Here is a 14912-nt window from a genome sequence, read left to right on the forward strand (position 1 = left end):
GCAATATTAAAACAAATAGATGACATACTTGTCAGAGAGGAACACACCATTTATCATAGAAGATGACGCTCTCTCCCACCGCTCCATGAGCTTTACGGGCACACAAAACAGGTATTCGTTTGAAGATTTAGAGATGACACGTGCGAAACAGGTATTTATAGCATTACTTTGTTTTAGGATTTGGATGCACAAACAGTATTTCTGCTTAGTACATGCAAAAGCTAGCAATAGACTCGAAAGCGACTAACTAGAAAGACACAACAGTCATAATCATGCATTCTGAATAACCAACATTGAATGGTAGCATGGTGAGGATATAAACATGTTGAACATAAATATCATAGAAGCAAGATTGGATTTGAATCAATTACATGCGTGAACATGTATCAAGTCAACCAACTTAAATTCTTCAGAGGAGGATACCATCCTAACATATTGTGCATCATAATCAATTGAATACGTGTTGACATCAATGATAACATAATATCCACTCCTAACAAATTAATTATTCCATAAGAAAACATGAACTCTAATCATTCACACACATCACCCCCCCCACGCCGCTCCCGCGAGCAGACGTGGGAACCCTAGCCCGCCGGCTCCTCCCCGTCCCCTCCGCCCCCTCCCTCACTGCCGCCTAGAGGTGCCGCTGGGCAAGGCCTGGCAGGTGTAGGCGACAACGGGGCCACTTCTTACCCTCTGCATGGATCCTCGGCTGGTGCTGGTCGGCTGGCAACCAGAGGCGCCAGGCTATGGCGGGGCCCGACGACGCGGCTTCAGGTGCGCTCGGTGGCGGCGGTGGTGGCTCAATGCCCCCTTGGCGCCTAGAGGTGGCGCGGTGTTTGCGGGTGCTCTGCTTCGATGGATGTGAGGTGGCCAAATCTGGCGTGGGGGCTGGTGGCCGCGGTGTGTGCGCGTTGCGACCTGGTCAGCAGCGGGCGACACGGGAAGGCGTCTTCGAGGCTCCTCAGTTGCTGGTGGTGGTAGCTCCGGCTCTCCACTCGGCGGGTGGTGTTGCGGTTCATGGTCCGGCGGTGGTCCGAGACAGCGACCATGGCGGGGAGACACATGAGGTGTCTGTGGGGGGCTGGTCAGGAGGGATGGGGGGCTAGTAGTGGCCCTCCGTCGCCGGCAGGGGTGTCCCCGTGGATTCGTTCCGCTCCTCTCCTCCCCCTCTCCCAGCCTAGTGTTGCGTGGTCTCTGGTATGACGTTCTTCGGGCCTGGACGGTCACTGGCGGCTCCGTTGGTGGTTGGGGTTCGGTAAGATCAAAGTCGGTGCCTTGCTTGGTCGTGGAGTTGTAGGATGGTAGGGCGGCGGCCCGAACTATGGGAGGCGTGGCGTTTGTGGGAGGAGCGTGCGACTCATGTGCGGGGCGGGCAATCATGGTTAAGCGGGTGGCGTGATTACGGGTGGTCGACGGTGCTAGGGCTACAAATGAGTCCAGTTCGAGGGAGTTGGATTATGCTTAGCTCAACGTATACTAAAATTTGAGCGAGCTCAAACCAAGCGAAGCTCGAGGTTGAGTTGTAGAAAGTGGCTCGTGCCCAGCTTGTAATGATATCGGCTCGATCTCGAGCTATTTTCGAGCTAAATAAAACAATACTTTAATAATGCAACACAAAATTTCAAAAGGTAGACCACAACATAACATAAGATACCATTACATATTTCAAATTGTTATCTCTCAACTGAAGACTAGTACTTAATAGTAAGAGATCATGGATGTAGCAAAAGAAAAGCAAAGGTGCATTTGCTCTCGAACTTGGGCTAAAATAACATGATATTTAACACATGTTTGACCACATATCACAATGGAGATAAATTTTCTCTGCAATTAATTAAGCTTCAATATTTGGTAGTAGGTAAAACGAAGAAAAATCATACACAACATACATCGTATTTTTTCACTATATAAGTATATATATGGTAAAAATTGCCTCATTTCTTTTTATAGATCAAAATTATTTAATATAATTATATGATATCGGGCTATTGAGCTAAAATTGAGCGAGCCAGTATTGGCTCAAGATCAGCTCGTTTCTTAGTCGAGCTACATAAAGTGTTCATACTCTGCTCATTTCTTCTCAAATCGAGACAAAATACGAGTCGATCTCGAATAGCTCACGAGCCTCGAGCTTTTCTTATAGCCCTAGCCGCCAGCACCCCGACTCTTCTGCTCCCTTTGCCACCATCACCTCATGCCACCGGGCAAAGCCAGCAAACGGCCAGTGGCAGCAGGATTTGTTGGATAGAGTCATGCTTGGTTGGTTGCCCATACCAAATACCCATTGATAGTCCCTGCAAAAAAAAATACCCATTGATAGGTTATATCTTGCCGGCCTCTACAGAAATTGTCAAAGTTAAGTTTTGATATTGTCATATTGGCAAATATCATGTTCGATAGCAAATTTCCGTGGCTCTTTTGTTAGCCAACCGTGGCTTGGCACGTTACTAAAAGCTCTTGCATCCCTAAAAAAAAGCTCTTGCATCTCGCAACAAAAGAGGAACCTGTAGCATTCCCTGAAAAAAAAAGATGGAGGAAGCTGTAGCTTGTAGCGACCCAAAGGTCCCAAACGCGAGAGATAAGGACGAAGAGGACGCGACGAGAACGAGACCCGAATGACCCGGCCAGGTCACGGGTGGGGAGGACTCCGACCGCGGCATATAAAGTCTCTCGCCGCCTCCACCCACGCAGCGTCGCGCCCGTTCCGATTTCCTCCGCGACGACGCGCCACCCCGCCCACCCCCCACCCACCGCGCGCACCACCCCCCAAACCCCCGCAAAACCCTAGCCAGCTCCCATGGCTGCGGACGACGGCGACGCCACCACCGTCGTCGCGCCAATGCCGTGCCCGGAGGAGGAGCGCGAGCAGCCTTCCCATGCCGCGGACTCCCCCGTCGACCCAATGACGGCGCCGCCGCCGCCGCTGCTGGAGGAGGAGGAGCAGCAGCAGCAGCCTCCCCATGCCGCGGATGCCCGAGTCGACCCGATGACGCCGCCGCCGCTGGAGGAGGAGGAGGAGGAGCAGCAGCAGCCGGGGGAGCGGACTACCACCGCCGCGGACGCGGTCGTCGCTCCAATGCCGCCGCCGCCGCCGCTGTCACAGCCGGAGGAGAAGCAGGAGGAGCAGCCGGTGCCCGCCGCGGCGCTGCCCCAGCCGCTCGAATCGGTAGCCGCCTTGCTGTGTGTTTAGTCTAGTCCATGCTTGCCTCGCGCCCGATCTCCTTCTATTTTGTCTGTTTAGTCCTGTTCTATCCCTCGATCATCGGGCAGTTCCGATCGTGTTTAATTACCTGCGGCGGGCTTAAGCGGGCGCTAATTAATCCGCTGGAATATCTTGTCCTCCTATTTTGCTTCCCTGCGCTCGCCGCTTTAGTTCCACCCTAGATATTTTACCCGTGGCCTCCGCGCGCCTGATCGGGATGGCGTCGCGGCAATCTACATAGATTTCGAGTTCCTCACGCGTGTTTGCTTCGTTAGCTGTGCCTGTGCGCCCCTTTGATTACCCCTAGATAGGTATAGCTACTTTTGCGATTCCAGGGTTTTAATTTCCCCAAATTAATTTCGACGGCTACCCCTTGATTTGGCACTAGACTAGATGGTAGCTTGATTTCAAGTGTCCATCTTCGTTGTGGTTTGGTGCTTATTTGATTGGTCCAGATTTGAATTTGGTGGTTAGTTTGGTTTGCTGCTCCGCAACTCTTGCAATGCTGCGTATTTCCAACATTAACATCACTAATCTGGTGCCTGGGTTCTGGATGATCGGTTATTGCAGGGTCCGGCTTCAACCGAGGAGGGACACAAGGAGACATCAGAAGATAAAAATCTCTTCAAGGTTCCAGGTCCAGCCGATGAGGGACACGAGGAGACATCAAAGGACAAAATTCCCTTCAAGGTTCCAGGTCTGGCCGATGATGGACACGAGGAGACATCAAAGGACAAAAATCCCTTAAAGGTTCCAGGTCTGGCAGATGAGGATGACTGGGAGACCTGTCAAGACCGGAAGCTCTTGCGGCTTCTGGGTCGAGCAGATGAGAGATACCACAAGGGGATCGGGCAAGGCCGACGTCCTGAGGATGATGTATGCATTTCATAATTGATGCATTTGCTAATTTCTGTCAATTCTTGTTTGAAGCTGTCATTTTGTTTGCTACTGGTACTGTGCAGTTATCACTAAATGCCACTTTGGTTTACCAATTTTATCTAGTGTGGCATGCACTCTCCCTCTATCTAACAGAAACTGGAAGCTCATGCACTCCAATATTTACATAGTAGCTAACATTTCAGTTCTGTTTGTTCTCCAGGATTTGGAGGATTCTTGTGGTTGTTCCCACTATAGGAGGTCGCGCTTTTGTTACCGTCATGAACAAAGAGATCCTAGATATTACGATCATGAACTTCATTGTGGCGGATTTCGTCGGAACTGTTATCCGAATTGGCATCATAGTGCACATCTTGGAAATGGTTATCCCGATTGGAATGGTTACCCAGGTCATCCACATCGTGGCTACGGCTACCCAGTTGGACGATTTGATCAAGATTGTATGGATCTGTACAATCCGCGTCTGATGGTAGGCACAACCTATTGCTTCTTTTGTATATACTATTGACTGTGTACTAATATTCCTGATAATGACAAGATATTGAAGTAATTCATTTTATGCTATCATCCAAACATTCATGACATTTCATTGTTTGCACTTGTGATATTTTGATAATATCTTAGTCTGTTTGACTTGGACATCTTCCACTTTTGTCTTCTGCCCTAGGATTCTTGGGATGACAAGCTTGTAGATACTCAATGCTGTTCTTGGTACAAACTGACTCGTGGAAAGAATGATTTCCCTGTGGTAAGCTAGACATGTGCAACATCATGCTTGCGATGCTTCATTTCCTCTCAGATCAAGTAAATGTGTTTGTTTTACTGTTTGCATTGCTTTCATAGGCTGCATCGCTAAGTAATCCTGAGAAGTGGATATGCTTCCTTAATTGTATTCTCCAGTGTGTAGTTCACACAGTTCCTCTGGTGTCGAAGCTTCTGAAAGATCGTCACCTAGGTCCATGTCCTAGTAAGTCATCTAGTTCAATCTACTGTCATTCTTCTAGTTTACCTACTGTCGAGCATCTCTTCATATCAACCATTGTGTTTTCAATTGGGTTTTTTGATGATTTTTCTGTAGCTGGTTCTGACGAATTCTGCTGTTACTGCTCCCTACGACACCATGCTTCTGAAGTTATCAGGCTCTCAGGAGATGTTCTCTACCCCAGAAAGTTTGTCAAACGCCTCAAGTGTATGTTTGTTCAACCGAGCCTTTAAAATTCCTTCCCATATACTCATAAACTGCTTAAATCAGTGGTTCCTTTGCCTATCGTGTTGGTCGTGTGTAGCTGAGTGTTAGTCTGTTTAACTGAACTTTCAATTTTCTTCTGTGTATACTTCGTTGGCCGCTTATATTATCAGGGAGATTCAAGTCTTGTTTAGCTATATGTCCATTAACCCATTTCAGTTATTATATTCATATTATTATTACATACTTCAGTCATCCCTGTGATTATGTACTGAACTTAGTTTTCCATAAAATGGTTTGCAGCAATATTTCGAGATTTCGAGCAGGGACAACACCAAGATGCACATGAATTCCTCCGCTGCTTGCTTGATAAATTAGATGAGGTAACAGTCGCTCCCAGGTCTGAATCTGAGGAACCATCTTCTATTGTCAAAGAATTTTTTGGGGGGCAACTGAAAAGCCAGGTGTGTGTCTGTTGATCCTCACTACCAGTTACATCAGTATCGTCCTGACTTGGTGTATGATTGATAATTCACTCAAATGTTTTTGATTTGCTCAGTTGAATTGTCCAAAGTGCAATCATTGCTCGGACAGATTGGAGTCTTTCCTTGACCTTAACCTGGAGGTTAACCAAATGGACACTATCATGGATTCACTATCATCTTATACCAAAATTGAGGTTGTGGAAGATTTCATTTGTGATGGATGCAAATCTCGTGTGAACATGGAAAAGCACCTCAAGGTGGAGCAGGCTCCAGAAGTTCTTGTAATCCAGCTCAAGCGGTTTCAAAATTTGGGGAGTGATATATCTAAGATTCATGACATGGTGAAGTATCAGTTAGAGCTGGATTTAAACCCCTTCATGAGCTCCCCTGATGACGTGCGTCCACTTTCTTCTAATTTGATCATATTTCCCAACCACCCAAGTATATATGGCTGATGCACATTGTTGTTGCAGAAACCTCAATGCTATGATTTGTATGGAGTTGTAGAACACTGGGGTAACACAGCCAAGGGTCACTACGTTTGTTATATCCGCTCATCAGAAACTGATTGGTTTCTCTTTGACGATGATAAGGTAATCTATCTACTGCTTGTATATATTTTTTTTAACCTTTTGCCAAGTTTACCTGGCTCTAACCTTCCATGGTGCAGATTGTGAAAATGACTGAGGACAGACTTTTGGAGAAAAAAGCATATGTTCTGTTCTATGTCAAGAAAGGTTCTTCCCCGTGGTTCTCTACGTTACTTGAGAAGAAGGAAATGTTGCTGTCGGATTATTTTGAAGAATTGGCGGGCAAAGGATTAGATGAGGATGGTGCTCCCAAAGCGGGAAGCTACAGTAGCAGTGGTAGTGACAGTGACAATGACAGTGTTGAACAAGATGTCACGGAGCATTTTTTTGGTGGACCAGCAGAGAAAAATGAAGCTGGCCCCAGTTCGGCGGGCTTGTCACAAGGAGTCCAAGGAATTGAAAACGGCAGTACCCTTTGCAGTGTACCTGACAAAAACGAAGTGGGTTGCAGCCTAGGTGTAGTACCATCTGGAGGAACACAGAAACCCACCTCCCTTACCCTATCAAGTGTGGAAAATGGAGACGCTAGTGGGTTGCCGTTGCTATTGGAGAACAAAGAGAAGTCCAGCCATGGCACCAGGGAAGCGAACCATAATGGGCCATCATCAGAGGTGCTTGATGCAGACTCCCATATAGGGTCATCACAAGAGAATGGGAGAAGCTGCAACCTACTCCAGTCTTCATCACATAAACATGAAGACTACTGTCCTGAAAACTTGACATTGCACGGTAAGTGTGTTCTTTCTCTATTAAAAGAAAACAACCTGAAATTTACTCACATAAGTTTCCCACAATGGTCTCTCTGAGCCTGCTCCTTCTATATCAATGAAATGCGAAGAAGAAACAGCACAGTAATAGTCCCTGTGTTTGTACGTTGTGCTGGTGGCTGGTGTTTTATGAGGCTTGTCTCTTTTTGTAGAAGAAGAAGAAGAAGAAGATGGGATGGCAGGCTCTTGTGATTCTCCTGCTGGATCGCTGCACGCACGTGGGAGTGCTGGCACTTCAAGGCTCGGAACAGTAGGCTCCAACTCCGACCGCACTACTAATGGCGAGTGCAATACTAAGTTCATTTAGATTCAGATACAAAATTGGCATGGTTTCATGCCAGCCCTTTTCGATTTTCTCTGAGACACCTTTTAGGGATGGGGGCTGTTTAACTGGCTTCTGTTTTTGTCACGCACTTGTGAGCTCATGTGAGCAACGGAAACATCAGATATAAACAATAGTCATTCAATCCCCTTTTATATATTAACTGGAAATTCGCTCTTGTTTTAAAGTTTTTTACATTAGAATTTTGAAAGGAAAAGGTTGATGAAACGTGTACTGTCTTAACATTTTTTCCCCTTCGTGACAGCTTGATATTCTGTGTGCGTCTTTATTTTGTTATACAATTGTAATCTATGTTAGTTTACTCTCAATCAGTTGTGTCCCGCTTGCAGATGTCGGAGTCGAGACCAGAGCAGGGAAGCGGGTGAATACCCAGGCTGCAGCAGCTGCAATGACGGCGAAGAAGCGGAAGACGAATGGCAGCGTAAAGAACTATCTACAGAAGACGAGGGTACCAAAAGGGAGGGCCAGGAGAGGCAGGAATAAGCGGAGGTAGAAGGGGACATTTATATAAACTGCTCAAGTGCGCGTAGCTAATTACCGTTAGCACAAGGGTTTCACAGTGCAGAAAGTAGACCAGTGACACTGCAATTTTTCAACACTTGTAACAGATGGCCACCTGAGCTTTGCTGAACTATACTCCAGTTTCCCCCCTGTTGCATGGTTTGGATGTATGCATCAACTGGCTGGTGACTTCCAGCTTTTCATAGGGCAAGGACACACCTGTACTCATAACCATATATGGTATGAAATGGTCATTACAAAGCAAAGGCATTTCTTTGGTAGCACAACGCCCATCTGGTTCCCACGAAACTCCAAATGCTATTACGACTTTAGCCAGAAAGCATTTGTGATAAAATCCTCATTCTTTCTCTACCGAGTTTAAGTTTTAAGATTCCTATGGACTCATATACAGAGCCACCACCACAAATCTGTTGTCATGCAGTAACAATCAGGAGAGGCGGACCATCGAAGACCTGTGATATGTAAATTCAGCTCAGAGGATCCGATCAAGATCAGATATGATGTTGGACGCCATAGATGTCAGCTTCTTCCCAGTCTGCCCAGCCATGCTCTTGAGAGAGGTCAAGTCCTGAGTGGCCTGCACCAGTCAACAGAGCATTAACACAAGTCCATCAAGGAAAACAGCCATGCTAGTATGCTGATGCCTCTCCAGTGTTACCTGGAAGGAGATTCTGTTGATCAAATCCGAAGCACTCAGATCCGCATTAGAATTGTTCGCTTGTTGGCCAAACAGATCAGCACTTGAAATGGCAGAGGACCCCTACAGCAACGTATTACACATAGTACCAATCAATCTGGAGCTATCAAAAATGGTAAAGTAGCAAAGCCGTGCAGTACTGAAAACAGATTATTCACTTGAGGACTGTGATGGAAAGTTGGAAGGAAATCAACGTAAGAAAAAAACTGTGATGGAAATGCATACAAACTACTATACTTATAAAAATCAAAATTATAAGTAGGAGTATAAAAAGGTCAAAAGAACATCCTGGGATTAAAAAACCAAGGGCGTATAGGCCAGATCCATGGCATTGGGGTTTGTTCTAAACAAAGATCAGGAATAAGTTTATTATCATCCCAGATTCTCAGAAAAGACGCAGTGATATACTTACAGAGAATTTTTGGAGGGAGATTTGGCCCTCTTTTTCTAAATTGGCTTGATCACCGAAAAACTGAGAAGATGAAATAGACTTTGCATTTGAGAACTTCTGTCTTGCTTCACTACTTTCCTCAACCTGGAGATCATTATTACAATCGATTATTCACAGGCCGCTTGAAAGCTGGACCTCAAGACAAGAACATGTAAAACAAGTCTAAACTTCACTATCTGTAAACAATTTTCCCATTTCCAGAGGGAACACACTCAAATGCTTCATTATGCACAGATGGAATAAAGAAACCATCACGATCAGTAAGAATTTTTAGACAAGCCATTCAGAACTAAAGCACAATTACAGCAGAACCAAAATTGTAGCAAGGGATAAGTCAGACAAGTCATTCAGTTTCAAAGCTGCAAATTTTCTCAAAATGATGAAACACAGTGAATATTCTGCCACCTCAACATGCATTTTTAGCCTTGTAATGCTGTTAACTCATTATCAGACATCAACGTGAACCAAGTCAATTGTGCTTCTGGAAAGCGTGCTAGCTAATTCAAAGCATACCGCCACATAGAACTGGTTTACCTAAGAGTAGAACTGAACTAGAGACACATTATATATGTATCAAAAGCAATGCTTCCCCAAAGAGGCCAAAGTTGGTTTAATGGTAAATCTTCCCCTTTGTCCCCTGAATTGACAGAGGCTACCAATTTATGCAAAATTAAGACAGTAAATGACCAATATTACATAACTGACTTGTCATATACTCCCTATGTACCGAAATACATGTCGCTGGAGCAGCTGAACTTCAGCTGCTCCAGCGACATGTATTTCGGTACAGAGGGAGTACATGATTCATCATCATATAAATGATACAACTACTGGATAACTAAACATTACCTGCATTTTGGATGCACCAGAAGTAGATTTCTTGTGATATCCACTGTCCATCCCATATTCACCGAAAAAGTTTGAAGACTTTGGGGGCGCAACATGCCCAAATGCCTGGTTTTCCGCAGAGCTGCTCCCAGCAGAAGGTACATTTTCCACATATTCAAATCGGGAAGTATGAGATTTGCTCCTAGCTGTAGTGCTTTCAGCCACCGATGGCAGGGCAGGAGCTGGCTCTTCAGGTTTCTGCTCATAGAGGCTTTCACTTGGCTAAAGCAAATGACAAAAGTTATTAGTACAGAATTTCACAAAACTAAACGAAACCAAATAAATACATTTGGCAACTGGCAAGTTCAGTGGAAATCTACAAAATTGAGTGTACCAGCACGAAGCTACTCTTCTATTTCTTATTCCTAACACAAACTGGGAAATCTACTAGCTCATCATTGTATGAAAAGTACAAGTTCTGCTGTCTCCCCAGTTTAGTTAAGTGTAAGCTGCAGACTGTGTACCTTTGTCGTAAGCTTGCGCGCACCAAGTCCACCAGTCTTACTTCCAGGCTTCTTTCCACCGATTGGCTTCTTGAATGAATGGGTAGGAGCTTTAGGTGAACGAATAATTTCAGACTCAGGCTCATTCACAACTTCTTTCGGCACCTCTACCAGTTTGAAATCAGGAAATGCAGCTGCTTGGCTTGAAGTCTGAGAAGCTGCGACTGGGGAGGGCGGCCCACTATTATTGCCATCTTCTGTCGAACTTTTAGAAACCTCTTTGAGGAGCAACTGTCTGTATAAGTCAGCAGCTCTTGAAGTGTACTTTGCCTCGATCTTTCCACCATCAGTCCAACCATGCTGCTTAAAGAAAGCTTGTGCACGGTTGTTTCCCCCATAAACCATCATTTTCAACTGTTCTGGGGTCCATGAATCCAAATTTGTTGACCTGCAGATTATTGCCAAAATTTAGTGACAAATTTTATACAATGTCACCAGTAATAAATCCAGTCAATGTGCTTTCAGGAAGTACTGAAGTTCAAGAAATGCAGTAAATTTCCATAGTGACAATATGCTAGGTGTTAGGCAAAGAAGGAAATAACTTGTTGTATTAAACATGCATAGCAAGACCTATCTGATAAACAATCCATTCACACAGGCTAAACCGACTTGGACAGAGCATACAACAACTTCAGAAGAGTCATGTTGCATCAAAAAAGGTGATTTACAAAGTTCAGTATGCAGAAAGAAAAACACACTACCATGTTTCTTACAGGTTATGCTGAAGCTTTTGAACAATTGGTAATGGCATTCAACATTATGCATCTCCACTCACACAATCTATGCCAGAATAAACTGCAATCCCCCCATGTAAAAAATGTCCAGCGTCAAAATTAGAGCCGGCCTCATCCACATTCATCAGTAAGCCTGCACCTTCTCTCACAAAGTTCGGTAGTGCTACTTCACATGGCATGACAGGCAAGTAGGAATACACAATGGACGAATCTTCAAACCCTAACCAGGCGGCCCAAAATCGTATTAAAAAAATCCAGAATTTACACGTGCATGGCTGATTATTTATTCTGGAAGCAGGGCGCATCACAAAGGCAAGCGTAGTGAGGAAAGGGGGTCGGGAAATTAGACCTGACGAAGGAGACGTGGACGCCGAGGCTGCGGTGGACGGCGGAGCAGTCGATGCAGAGGAAGACGCCGTAGGTAACGGAGGCCCAGGTGGGGTTCTTGGCGTTGCAGTCGAAGCACATCTGCAGGCACACACACACACAGACACATAAGGAGGAAGGGGCACAGGAGAGGGATGAAACGAGGCGGAGCCGGCGGCCGGAGGAGGGAGGGAAACAAAGCCCTTCCTTGGCAATCACATCACATCGGAGCAAACGGAGGCGGGAACCGATCACGCACGCACGCACGCACGTTACCTTATTGTCGGATTTGGCGCGGAGCTTGCGGAAGACGGAGCTCCTGTCGGCGGCGCCGGCGTCGGTCGCCATCGCGGCGAGCCACCAACCCGATCGGGCGCGAGCCCTCGCTTCCTCCGAATTGAGGAGGAGGAGGAGAGATGGGGATGGGAGGAGGAAGTAAGAGAGAGGAGGAGACGCCACGCACACGCACACGCACACGCGCCCCGACCGAGGCGAGGCGAGGAAATGGTGCTGTGCCTTTCTGCTTCGCACTCCACCTCCACGTGTGCCCTTCATCTGGGCCGCGTCGCTCTACGGGAGCTCAGCCCATTAAGAAAATTTTGGCCCGCAATAATTAAGTAGCGGGATAGTGAGCCCAGAGTGGCCGCCGCCCGGCCCGTGCTGCTTCAGGCAGGATTCAGAGCCCACCGCTCATTTCGGCAGCGCACTCGACTCCACGGCCACGGGCGGCGACAAGGCCTACGCCGACGAGTACCTGTCATGCCCGCATCTAGATCGAGCTAAGGAAATTGGGGATCAGGACGCTAGGGTTCTTCACAGAAGACGCGTGAGAGTATGAGAGGCGAATATGCGATTGTATTATTTGTAAAGTGTGTAGTGGTTCATTCATAGAATAATGGCATAGCCTTACAATCGAGAGAGGAATGGCATATATAGCCAGCGACAAGTGATGACGGTAAACAGTACGACAACAGAAACGAAACAGTAACGGAAAACGGTTCAGGAGGAAGGCGAGCGCAGCGAGCCGTTCGATCTTGTAACAGGCTTCCATCACGGTCGTCCGTTATCTGAAGAAGCCAACAATTAACTGAAGGTCATCGAGCCTGACAATACTCCCCACTGAGAGCGAACTTGTCCTCAAGAAGCTTGGCGATTGAACCAGCGATCGACCGTTTTCTTGAACAAAGCAGGGAACGCCTTTTTCATAAAATCTGCATCTTCCCAAGAAGCATCTTCGGGTGGTAAGTTCTCCCACTGTACTAACCATTGAACCACCGCAACATTATTGCGTGGTATCTGACGCGTCTCCAGCACCAAAGATGGTTCAGTGCGCACACTTCCGTCCGGTCCAATCAAAGGAAGATCAGCACAGGGTATTGTCGTCGGTCCAAGGCGCTTCTTAAGTTGGCTGACATGGAACACAAGATGAATGGCAGTGTTTTCTGGCAATAGAAGCTTATAAGCAACATTCCCCACCTTGGCGATCACGCGAAAAGGGCCATAGAATTTACTCTGAAGCTTGATATGAGAACGAGCGCCAAAAGCATTCAAGCGATGCGGCTGCATTTTGAGATACACCATGTCGCCCTCGGACAGCTGGCGTTCCACGCGTTTCATATCAGCATATTTCTTCATTCGAGCCTGAGCATTAGCTAAGTTTGATTTCAACTGCTGCCACATCACATTTCTGTCTCCAAGAAACTATGTTGCTTCTGTGTTAGTAGTGGCCAGAGCAACTGGGAGTTGAAGACCAGGAGGGGGATACCCATACATTGCCTGAAAAGGAGTTTTCTGCAATGAGGAGTGGAAAGACGTATTGTACCAGTACTCTGCCATTGATAAATGCATTGCCCATTTCTTCGGTTCCAGGGATGTCATGCAGCGCAAATAGTTCTCAATGCACTGATTTACACGCTCGGTTTGACCATCAGACTGAGGGTGATACGCTGAACTGTAGCGAAGTTCAATTCCCAGGGCAGCAAAAATGTCTTGCCAAAGCTTGCTGGTGAAGATACAATCTCTGTCGAACACAATAGCAAGAGAAGGACCATGCAACTTCATAACATTGTCAATGAATGCTCGAGCGACTGTTTGCACAGTGTAAGGATGTGACAAGGGAATAAAATGAGCAAATTTGGAGAGCCTATCCACAACGACAAAGATCACTTCTTTCCCATTTGACTTAGGCAAGCCCTCAATAAAGTCCATACTGATATGTGTCCACACGATATCACGAATGTGGAGTGGGTCTAGAAACCCTGGGTATGGGCAATTTTCTCCCTTGTTTTTTTGACAGACAGGGCAAAGCAACACAAAGTTATCCAAGTCCTTCTTCATCCCATGCCAATAAAAAACTTGCTTCAATCTCTGATAGGATGCTTTAGTGCCAGAGTGGCCACGTATAGCAGAAGAATGCAAAGGCTGCATAATTCTCTTCCTCAAGTCAGTATCTCTGCCCACATAAATCTTCCCTTTATGTCTGATTATACCATGATGGAGAGAATTATTGTTGACAGCATGGGAAGCAGTGACCAAGAGCTGCTCTAGTAATTTCTGGCAGTGAGGATCATTTAGATATGAATTTTCAACTTCAGAAATCTACTAAGGAGTAGCTAAAGAAATGGCCAAATAGGAGTACTTTCTGGAAAGGGCATCTGCCACAATATTCTCTTTCCCTCTTTTATATTCCAACTAAAAGTTGAACTACAGTAATTTGAGCATTAGCTTGTGTTGAATACTAGTGGAAACCTTCTGATATGGCATACACTGTAAGCTCTGGTGATCAGTTCTAATAATTAAGTCATTGCCCAAGAAGTAATGTCTCCATCTTTTCAAGGCTTCCATGATTGCTAGTGCTTCCTTTTATAAGTGGACAATGCGGCATTTTTAGGGCACAACACTGAACTGTAGGAAGCAATGGGCTTACCCTGTTGCATCATTACAACCCCCAATCCTGTTCCTGAAGCATCAATCTCAAGCACAAATGGAACAGAGAAGTCAGGGAGAGCCAAAAGTGGGGCAGATACCAGTGCTTGGAAAGCTTGTGTTTGTTCAGGAGACCATACAAAACTATCTTTCTTAAGAATATTGTGGAGAGGCCTAGCTATGCTGGCAAAGTTTTTGACAAATCTCCTATAATAGCCACACAATCCAAGAAAGCCTCTTAACTGAGTTGGTGTTGTTGGAGTTGGCCAGTCAGCCACTGTAGAAATTTTTGCTGGGTCAGTTGACACTCCATTTCCAGAAACAATGTGACCCAAGTAAGCCACTTGAGG

The 14912-nt window shown here is 46.0% G+C and overlaps 2 protein-coding genes across 3 annotated transcripts; one reads left to right on the forward strand and one right to left on the reverse strand.

Moving 5' to 3' along the window:
* Positions 1–2753: 2753 nt before the first annotated feature.
* LOC123125837 (ubiquitin carboxyl-terminal hydrolase 36) lies at positions 2754–8117 on the forward strand. 2 transcript variants are annotated; one of them, XM_044546289.1, is made up of 12 exons: positions 2754–3172; positions 3779–4084; positions 4308–4574; positions 4773–4853; positions 4949–5072; positions 5184–5294; positions 5595–5755; positions 5851–6171; positions 6250–6369; positions 6447–7095; positions 7286–7414; positions 7806–8117. In XM_044546289.1, the coding sequence occupies exons 1-12, from the start codon at positions 2804–2806 to the stop codon at positions 7967–7969; spliced, it is 2802 nt and encodes a 933-aa protein (XP_044402224.1). In that variant the 5' UTR covers positions 2754–2803; the 3' UTR covers positions 7970–8117. The 2 variants fall into 2 exon arrangements, with proteins under 2 accessions (XP_044402224.1, XP_044402230.1); XM_044546295.1 differs by having other exon boundaries at positions 7286–7383; positions 7806–7934.
* An 80-nt stretch (positions 8118–8197) lies between these two features.
* On the reverse strand, positions 8198–12170 carry LOC123125855 (probable ADP-ribosylation factor GTPase-activating protein AGD8). Its single transcript, XM_044546306.1, has 7 exons — positions 11914–12170; positions 11621–11739; positions 10499–10925; positions 9996–10256; positions 9108–9230; positions 8657–8758; positions 8198–8575 (listed from the first exon to the last, which is right to left on the reverse strand). The coding sequence occupies exons 1-7, from the start codon at positions 11983–11985 to the stop codon at positions 8471–8473; spliced, it is 1209 nt and encodes a 402-aa protein (XP_044402241.1). The 5' UTR covers positions 11986–12170; the 3' UTR covers positions 8198–8470.
* Positions 12171–14912: the final 2742 nt, after the last annotated feature.

This window comes from Triticum aestivum, chromosome 1B (assembly GCF_018294505.1).
Source record: "Triticum aestivum cultivar Chinese Spring chromosome 1B, IWGSC CS RefSeq v2.1, whole genome shotgun sequence".
NCBI lineage: Eukaryota > Viridiplantae > Streptophyta > Magnoliopsida > Poales > Poaceae > Triticum > Triticum aestivum.